A 10,926-nucleotide genomic window follows, 5' to 3' on the forward strand; every position below is an offset into this window, starting at 1 on the left:
AAGACAGTGAGAGAATGATTTATGAATGAGTTAGCCTGATTTAAGTCATAATAAATCAAAATAAATCATGTTTATGTGTGCACAATACGAGTGAACAGCAGATGGCGCTGCTCGCTCAGCGAAAGGGCCTATTCTCGTGTCCAACATATTTAATAACAATATCTGCCATGCAAGCTCGTACGATTGTGTTGTTTATATTACAATGGACTCAAACGCAAATTAATTTGATCAAAACAACTAGTTTTATACAAACAGTTTAATTTAAGCACTTCTGGTGCTTAGTGAAATGAGTCCTCGTGAGGTCTCGCGATGGCGGAGTCAGACGAGATCACAGCGCGGAGGGAATGACGTCTTGTCAACAACACAAAAACTAACGGCAGAAGGTATTTTAACGCGTTTAATGTTTCATGTGTTCTGGCGAATAACATGCCTTTGTCTTTACTTCACACAGACAGTATGGCTGAGCGCTTTATTTGAGATATTAAAGCGTTAATGTTGTCAGCTCAATGTAAACCTTCCATATGTTTGGCTTCTTCCATGACTGTACGTGTTTACATTTGCCTTTATAGCTTGTTGTTTTATATTAACGGCTTTATTAGATAATTACAACACTAAAAATCTTATTTAATTCATGTATTCATTTGTTTGTTGGTTTTAAATGGTATATTTATTATTGAAAGTTTCCTGCCATGAAGATAGCCTTGGTTGCGGACATGGCATTAAATAAAAAATACATTACATTATTAGGTCATTCTTAAAGCATTATTTTTATATGTGTATTATGGGTGTTTGGTTCAGTATTTAAAGCAAACACTGCATGTAAATAGGGGAAAATAAATGAGCCAATATTAATCAGGATTTCCTCACAGTTGATTAGAGTTGTACGCATATGAAAAATACTACTGAACTACTAAATACTACTAATAATACTGAAATACTACTATTTTTACTACTGAAAAATCCAGCATAAACCAGTCTAGGCTGGTTGGCTAGTTTTAGCTGGTCGAACAGCCTGGTTTTAGAGGGGTTTTGGCCATTTCCAGGCTGGTTTCTAGCCATTTCCAGACTGGTATTAGCTGGTCAGGCTGGGAGATGGCCAGCTAAAACCATCTTGACCAGCCTAGCCAAAACCAGCTATGTCAAGCTTAAACCAGGCTGGTCAATCTGGTTTTAGCTGGATTTAGCTGGTCATTTTCCAACCTGAACAGCTAAGACCAGGCTGGAAATGGCTAAAAACCCTCTAAAACCAGGCTGGTTGACCAGCTAAAATCAGCCAACCAGCCTAGGCTGGTTTAAGCTGGATTTTTCAGCAGGGATTTGTATTGTAAATTATTTCAAATGTTTCTCAAAATAATGAATTAAATTTGTGCTAATTTGCAAACAATTCTGCATAAAATGTTTATATTGGATGTTGAAGTCATGTTCCTAATCCTTTTATAAATGTTGACACATTACAGTCAACATTTACAGTGTTGTATATATAATCAAGCATATTATGGATGAATGTAAACACAGCAATCCTATGAAAAAGATCACTGAAAGGCTGATGGCTTTTTAGTTGCATGATGTTGTTTTTTATGTAACCATTATACACTATTTTACTGTGGGCTCTGTATAGAATATGCTAATTCTAATAGCTCAATACATTTATTTAGACTTTTGGAAATCACCAAGCATTTTTAGAAAAAATTAAAAGCTCCTTTTATTTTAGGTGAAAAAAAAACAATGAATCTTTCTCCAGAAGAAAAGAATATTATAGGAAACACTGTGAAAAAATCCTGAATCCGTTCAACATCATTTAGGAATTATTTGAGAAAAAAAAGCGCTAATAATTCTGACTTTAACTCTAAATTCTCTCTGTAATTGAATGTAATTATGACAGACATGAGTGCCAGTGTATAGACAAGGATCTCAGGTGTGTTTCTCAATGACGACTCCTCCGCTGGCGCAGTTCTCTGGCCAGCAGCAGCAGCAGACTCAGGCCGCTCGGGATGTAAACACTGCATCTCTGTGTCGGATCGGTCAGGAGACGGTGCAGGACATCGTCTTGCGGACCATGGAGATCTTTCAGCTGCTCAGAAACATGCAGGTCAGCAAAGCTCATCCATTCTTTTTCTTTCGGCTTAGTCCCTTCATTCACCAGGGGTCACCACAGCGGAATGAACCGACAACTCCGCTCTGCTAATAATATCTCTGAATTCAAATCCTTACTTAAGACTCACTTATTTTCTGAATGCTTCGCTTCTGATCTGCCAAACTGACCACTTTATCTTACTTTAATACTTTAATTTCCAGTTTGTTATATTTGACCATGTATGTTTGTTTATCTTTTTGTCACATTCCTTGTAAAGTTTTCTTAAGCTCTGGAAAGGCGCTATATAAATAAAAAAATATATTATTATTATTATTATTAACTATTGCAGCACTTGTTTTACACAGCGGATGACCTTCCAGCTGCAACCCAATACTGGAAAACACCCATACACTCTCGTTCACACACACACACACACGCACACACACACACACACACACACACACACTCACACGCTATGGCCAATTTATTTGATCGATTTCCCTATAGCGCATGTGTTTGGACTGTGGGGGAAACCGGAGCACCCGGAGGAAACTAGGCATGGGCCTGACGGTGTGATAACCTTGGATAAAAATATCACGGTATTGTGATTATCGCTCTTAAAAAAAAAAAAAAAAAAAAAAAATATATATATATATATATATATATATATATATATATATATATATATATATATTTTTTTTTTTTTATGTCTGTGTAAAAAACAACAACATTTTTTTCCTATTGAACACAACATATTTTATTTTGAGAAACTTTTAAAATATTTTGGAACAGTAGATTTTGATGTGGAGGGTCCTTTTTCAGCTGGAGATACTGTTGTCCTAAAACACGAAATAAAATAGTTGTAAAAGAGAAGAGAGGGAGAATAATGGGGATGTTTCGAGATTGTCAATTCAAATTTAATGAAACCCTTTGTTTGATTTATTGTTATAAGCTGCCTAAAAATTAAATGTTTTAATTAAATGGCAAAAATTTATCATAAATTAATCATGAATTAGTTTTCGTTTCAATGTTCATACTGTTACCCGACAGTGCAGAAACTTTGGTGAGCAAATCAAATCAAAAGGCAGGTTCTGCTCGACTAGAGTAGCATTTAACTCCACTGTGGTATAAATGTGAATTTTTTTTTTTTTTTTTTTTGCGCAATAAGTTATAATTTAAATATATAGTGCATTATCTTACACTATTTAAATTAATGTTTTCTATTTATTTAGAAATATTAGGAAATAAATTATGCATGGCAACTTTAATGTAATATAGTTTAGTATAGACAAATTACCATGTTTGTAACTTTCAGCATATTATAACAGCTCGTCAGCCAGTGATAAGCACAGTTATTCAGCAAAATTGACGTTAAAGCGAGCGGCCGAATCCCAGACCGAATATTCAAAGTGCCGTGGTAAACACTATAGGGAGTGTGTCACAAGTTATCACTGAATGAATGTGTGAATATAAAACCAACTTTACCTTAATATTGTTTCATTCTGAGCATCCAGTGTCCGCAGTTTAATTCACCATAAGTGATTGCTGCAATCAAAAACGAGTAATGAGTATGATTCAGCATAGCGTGAACTTACCTGATATGACATGAGAACTGCAGAGTCCAGCATTTCTAATTACGTCGTCACTTCATTCAGCTCCCTTGTACCCAAAGACGTATGCAGTTGGCATTAAAGCAGTGTGGTGTACGGTAAAAGTTAAGTCAAATTTGGCATCCTACCACACACATGACATGTTTGCTATTGCAGCCCTTTATATTTTTCATTTATTGACTCATTTATGTATTTATTTATTTCAAACGGGTCAGAAATTGTCTTTGATTTATTCATTTATTGTATTATATTTTATTTTTTATTTATTTATTTCAAACTGTTCAAATTGTATCTTTTATTTATTTTTTATTTATTTATTTCAAACTGGTCAAAACTTTTCTTAAATTTATTTGTTTATTTAATTAATTTTTTATTTATTTATTTCAAACTGTTCAAACATTTTTTTTCACTTATGTATTTATTTATTTATTATTTATTTCAAACTGGTCAACAATTGTCTTTGATTTATTCATTTATTGTATTATATTTTATTTTTTATTTATTTATTTCAAACTGTTCAAACATTTTTTTTCACTTATGTATTTATTTATTTATTATTTATTTCAAACTGGTCAACAATTGTCTTTGATTTATTCATTTATTGTATTATATTTTATTTTTTATTTATTTATTTCAAACTGTTCAAATTTTATCTTTTATTTATTTTTTATTTATTTATTTCAAACTGTTCAAATTGTATCTTTTATTTATTTTTTATTTATTTATTTCAAACTGGTCAAAACTTTTCTTAAATTTATTTGTTTATTTAATTAATTTTTTATTTATTTATTTCAAGCTGTTCAAACATTTTTTTCACTTATGTATTTATTTATTTATTTATTATTTATTTCAAACTGGTCAACAATTGTCTTTGATTTATTTATTTATTTTGCAATCTTGGCCACGTGTGACGTAGGTTGGTAATTCGTCTATATTTACAGTATCTTCAGTCAAGGGCTCATAATGATGTTTGATTTTTGAACCTTCATACGAAAAAGTTTGGGCACCCGTGACATAAAGGAAGGATAAAACAAAATTTCGGTGGCTTTAAAACTTTGACTTTTCCAAACTGCGGTAAACCTTGAAAACGGTTATCGTCCCATGCCTAGAGGAAACCCATGCCAACACGGGGAGAACATGCAAACTCCACACAGAAATGCCAACTGGCCCAGCCGGGACTCAAACCAGCGACCAATACTATGCTATGAGGCAACAGTGCTAACCACTGAGCCACTTCATTGCCCTACACCACGCATAATACAATAAATACATAATCTTAAAAATCGTGCCTGAATTCTTCATCATTTTTTATTAAATTTTATTGCTTTTGAGTGTTTTTTTATTCAGTGTCTGTTCAAACTGTTAGTTTATTTTTATCACTAACAGGTTTTCACAAGTGTTAATGTAAGCTTTGCAAACACTAAACGTTGCTCTGTTCAACACTGGATGTATTCTGATCACCCTGACTAACTAAAAAGACAAAGAAGCTGAAGGTAAACATGAAAAATCAGATCTAAATGTGTCGTATTTGAACTTACTGACCCAAAATTAAAAACCCCAATGCATATACCCCACTTACAAGTAATCTAGGCGACCCCTTATGTTCTCAGCTGCCGAACGGAGTGACGTATCATCCTAACACTCATCAGGACCGGCTGGGGAAGCTGCAGGAGCATTTGCGGACACTCTCGGTCCTCTTCCGAAAGCTCCGTCTCGTCTATGACAAATGCAATGAGAACTGCGCCGGTCTGGAGCCCATCCCTCCTGAGGTCAGATTCACACTTACTCTGGACTGCAGCAGTGCTAATCAGAAAGACTGAAGTGTCTGATCTTTTGTTATATTGAGTCACTGTCTTCTTAAAGGGACAGTTCACTTTTAAATCTGTTTGACTTTCTTCTTTCTGTTGAACACAGTAGAAGATATTTTGAAGAATGTTGGAAGACAGCAAGCAGTTTTTGTCTGGTTTCTAGTCCAAATATCTAAAAATTCTTAAGTCAAGAAGCATTTTCTAGACAAGAAACATATATAGTCTTGTTTTCAGACGTAATATGTTAAAATGAGGTGAGTTTTTAATTAAAACAAGCAAAATAATCTGCCAATGCGGTGAGCAAAATACTCTTATTTCAAAGTGAAAATGGGTTTATTTGGCTTGCCCCCATTGGCAGATTATTTAGCTTGTTTTAAAGTAAAACTCACTTAATATTGATAATTATTTCTGAAAATAAGACTATATATTTTTCTTGTCTAGAAAATGCTTCTTGATTTAAGAATTCATAGATATTTGGGCTAGAAACCAGACAAAAACGTAAGCCATTTTTTGCAGTTGTTTTTCCTACTATGGAAGTCAGCGGTTCACACTTACTCTGGACTGCAGCAGTGCTAATCAGAAAGACTGAAGTGTCTGTACATTTATCATATTGACTCACTGTCTTCTTAAAGGGACAGTTCACACTAAACTTCTTTTCTGTTGAGCACAATAGAAGATATTTTGAAGAATGTTGGAAGCCAGTAAGCATTGTGTTTTTGTCTCACTTCTTGTCCAATAATATATATATTACTATCACCGGCCACTTTATTAGGTACATCTGTCCAACTGCTTGTTAACGCAAAGTTCTAATCAGCCAACTCAATGCATTTAGACATGTAGACATGGTCAAGACGATCTGCCGCAGTTTAAAGCGAGCATCAGAATGGGGGAAAAAGGGGATTTAGGTGACTTTAAATGTGACATGGTTGTTGGTGCCTGACGGGCTGGTCTGAGTATTTCAGAAATTGCTGATCTACTGGGATTTTCACGCACAACCATCTCTAGGGTTTACAGAGAATGGTCTGAAAAAGAGGAAATATCCAGTGAGCGGCAGTTCTGTGGGTGCAAATGCCTTGTTGATGCCAGAGGTCAGAGGAGAATGTCCAGACTGGTTCCAGCTTATAGAAAGGCAAGAGTAACTCAAATACGCACTCGCTACAGCCAAGCTCTGCAGAAGAGCATCTCTGAACACACAACACGTCCAACCTTGAGGCGGATGGGCTACAGCAGCAGAAGACCACACCGGGTGCCGCTTCTGTCAGCTAAGAACAGGAAACTGAGGCTACAATTCACACAGACTCACCAAAACTGGACAATAGAAGATTGGAGAAACGTTGCCTGCTCTGATGAGTTTCCATTTCTGCTGACACTTTCGGATGGTTGGGCCAGATTTGGCGCAGACAACATGAAAGCATGGATCATCCTGCCTTGTATCAGCGGTTCAGGCTGGTGGTGGTGGTGTAATGGTGTGGGGGAGATTTTCTTGGCACACTTTGGGCTCATTAGTACCAATTGAGCATCGTGTCAACGCCACAGCCTACCTGAGTATTGTTGCTGACCATGTCCATCCCTTTATGAGCACAGTGTCTCCATCTTCTGATGGCTACTTCCAGCAGGATAACACCATGTCATAAAGCGTGAATCATCTCAGACTGGTATCTTGAACATGACAATGAGTTCACTGTACTCAAATGGCCTCCACAGCCAGCAGAGCTCAATCCAATAGAGCAGCTTTGGGATGTGGTGGAACGGGAGATTGGCATCATGGATGTGCAGCCGACAAATCTGCAGCAACTGTGTGATGCTATCATGTCAAAATGGAGCAAAATCTCTGAGGAATATTTTCAGTACCTTGTTGAATCTACGCCATGAAGGATTAAGGCAGTTCTGAAGGCAAAAGGGGTCCAACCTGGTACAAGTAAAGTGTATATGTATAAATGTCATAAATTTGGCCTTTAGTACTATTGACTCACATTGAGCTGGACTCACAGATGGTCTGTAGTTATGATTACACCATTCATTTGTGCAGTCGCTCTGCTTTATTGAGGAGAATAAAGTCATTAGATCTGCAGTAGCAGAAACTGGAGCCTATATAAGAGTTTTCTTCATTACTGCAGCATATTTATTCTGGCTCGGCGTCTGGCCTCGTGTGTTTGCGTTTCAGGTGTGCTCTTTCACTCCTGTTGCGTTTTCTCTCCAAACAGGAATTGTGATAATGGAGTTACAGCGGCATTACCTCATCACCTCGCTAATTAGCTGCGGCGCTCACTAATGAACAGCTGGTGAAGTCCCTCGTGTCAGCGCTTTTCCAACCCCGACAATCAGAGCTGGAATTTCCTGCACAGCCGAAAAAGAAATAGCCATGTCATTTCAGTTACCACCTCAGTTTTTCCATGCACTCAAACGTAATCAAACCTCACTGGATTATTGTTTTCAGGCAGAACACACTCATCCTTCAGGGTCTGGAGCTGGAGTACTGATGTGGGTTGGGGAGTAACGGCATACATGCAGCTTAATTACAAATTTAAAGCACAAAATATGTATTTTAAAATGAAAATAATAATTAAATAGGTTCCTTTTAGATTATTAAAGTGGTTTACTTTAGATTTTTTAAATTAAGAGTAGTGCTAGGGAATGATTAACTCTTTCCCCACCAAGGTTTGTTTTTTTCTGCTATGAAATCAGAGAAAATTATATATAAAGATACTGTAAAGACATCTTCATGTGCTTTATCTCCACTTCAATGCATATAGAAAACATTTATTACACCATTTTTGACCAAAAGAAAAAAAAAATTAATAACAAAACTATATATTTAGACTACTGGTCAAAAGTTTGAGATCGGTTTTAGTTTTTTTTAAAGAACACTATTCTGTTCATTATGCCGGCATTTAATAAATGTAAAATAAATTGTTAATTTGTTAAATACTTATTTATTAAATATTTATTTATTACTTATTGTATGTATTTTTAAATGGAATTATTAGTCCAGCCATTATTGCTTTTATTACTATTACATTATTAATAATAATATTGTTTATTATAATAATAACAATAATAATAATTAATATTAAAGTGATTTTTGAAGGATCATGTGACTCTGAAGACTGCTGTAATGAAACTGAAAATTCATCATTAAAATCACTGGCATAAATTATTAAATTAAATTATAAACTACTTTATTATTTTCTAGTGCAATAACATTTCACAATTTTACAATTTGTACTGTATTTGTAATTAAATAAATGCAGCCTTGGTAAGCAGGAGAAGCTTCTTAAAAAAATAAAATAAATAAATAAATAAATAAATAAATATATAAATATATATATATATATATATATATATATATATATATATATATATATATATATATATATATATATATATAAATACATTTGAAGTCAGAATTTTTAGCCCCACTTTGAATTTTTTCTTCTTCTTTTTTTTAAATTTTTCTCAAATTATGTTTGACAAAGCCAGGTATTTTTCACAGTATGTCTGATAATATTTTTTCTTCTGGAGAAAGTCTTATTTGTTTTATTTTGGCTAAAATAAAAGTAGTTTTAAATTTTTTAAAAGCCATTTTAAGGACAAAATTATTAGCCCCTTTAAGCTTATTTTTTTTCTCGATAGTCTACAGAACAAACCATCATTATACAATAACTTGCCTAATTACCCTAACCTGCCTAGTTAACCTAATTACCCTAGTTAACCCTTTAAATGTCACTTTAAGCTGTATAGAAGTGTCTTGAAGAATATCTAGTCAAATATTTACTGTCATCATCGCAAAGATAAAATAAATCAGTTATTAGAGATGAGTTATTAAAACTTTTATGATTAGAAATGTGCTGAAAAAATCTGCTCTCCACTAAACAGAAATTGGGAAAAAAATGAACAGGGAGGCTAATAATTCAGAGGGCTAATAATTCTGACTTCAACTATATATATATATGTATGTGTGTGTGTGTGTGTGTGTGTGTGTGTGTGTGTGTGTGTGTGTGTGTGTGTGTGTGTGTGTGTGTGTGTGTATTAAGGTGATGAGGAAGCGGCTGAGGTGGCTGGTATTTGCATTCATTTATTCCAACTGCAGTTGGGTTACTTAACAAGCTTTAAGTTCTTATTTTATTTAATAATTTTTAAAATAAATTTTCTTGTTTACTGTTATTTTTATGTTGTTGTATGTTATTGTTGACATACAGCTCCTCCCCTTTAAAGAAAACAGCCTGTAGCGTGTGTTTTTTCTCACAGCTCTGCTAGTGAGAGTGAGCACAAGCGTATCAAATGAGAAGGGGCGGGGCATGCCAGATACCAGAGAGCATTTGATTGGTCAGCAGATTTGATGAGAAACTGAAGTATGAGGTTACGTGAATAAAACCATTGATTAATGTAGGCTGAAGTGACAAACTACAAGCTCTACATGTTGATATCACAGTTTTATATCTTCTGAACGTGAATTTTGTCACTGTTTTAGATATCCTAAAAACTAACATCTAAAAAACGTTACTTTAATTTAACGGGACCTTTAAGTAGCTGCTCTTTCTCTGCTCGCTGCCCACAGGTGGATCCCTCCTATGGGGAACGCTGTGTTTTTCTGAAGTTTGTTGGACATGTAGAGCACACAGCTAATTAAATCAGTCCTGGAGCTTCGGCTTGAGTCTTTTCCCTGTGTTCTTGGCTGTTCGCTCGTCTGTGGTTTTCTGCGTTCACCTCCTCCACAGATCTGCCAGGGGCTTTTCTGTGTTTCTCCCTCCCTTGTGTTTCATATGATCAGATTTTTCCCTCTCGCTGGCGTGTGAAGGTCTGAACACTGTGAGGTCTGCTCTGTAGACGGCAGAGCCACCAAATATGAGAGATGCAGAGAGCTGGACGTGATTTTCCTGCTCAGATTATAGATAATTTCTGCTGTTCATTGCTTATAGAAGTGAGAAATGCAGATTTACATTGACTTTAATATAGGTGTAAACAAAGGATTATTATTCATTTTCCTTCGGCTTAGTCCCTTTATTCATTAGAGGTCACCACAGCGGAATGAACCGTCAACTTATTCAGCATATGTTTTACACAGTATATGCCCTTCCAGCTGCAACCCAGTACTGGGAAACACCCATACACACTCATTTACACACACTACTGCCAATTTAGTTTATTCAATTGACCTATAGCGCATGTGTTTGGACTGTGGGTGAAACCGGAGCACCTGGTGGAAACCCACACCAACACCGTGAGAACATGCAAACACAGAAATGCCAACTGACCCAGCTGGGACTCAAACCAGCAACCTTCTTACTGTGAGGCGACTGTGCTAACCACTGAGCCACTGTGGATTATTATTATTATTATTCATTCATTCATTTTCTTGTCAGCTTAGTCCCTTTATTAATCTGCGGTCGCCACAGCGGAATGAACCGCCAACTTATCTAGCATATGTTTTACA

General features: G+C 35.4%; 1 protein-coding gene across 8 annotated transcripts in view; it reads left to right on the plus strand.

The window, feature by feature from the left end:
- Positions 1-311: 311 nt before the first annotated feature.
- The window catches only part of med30 (mediator complex subunit 30), a 39,012-nt gene continuing 28,397 nt past the window's right edge, over positions 312-10,926 (plus strand). For 2 of the 8 annotated variants that reach the window (XM_087294107.2, XM_087294110.2), the window contains exons 1-3: positions 312-543; positions 1,883-2,089; positions 5,295-5,453. In XM_087294107.2, coding sequence (XP_087150233.1) covers positions 1,928-2,089; positions 5,295-5,453 — 321 coding nt within the window. In that variant the 5' untranslated portion in view covers positions 312-543; positions 1,883-1,927. 8 annotated transcript variants of the gene reach the window in all.

This window comes from Danio rerio, chromosome 19 (genome assembly GCF_052040795.2).
Source record: "Danio rerio strain M-AB ecotype USA chromosome 19, GRCz13ab, whole genome shotgun sequence".
Classification (NCBI taxonomy): domain Eukaryota; kingdom Metazoa; phylum Chordata; class Actinopteri; order Cypriniformes; family Danionidae; genus Danio; species Danio rerio.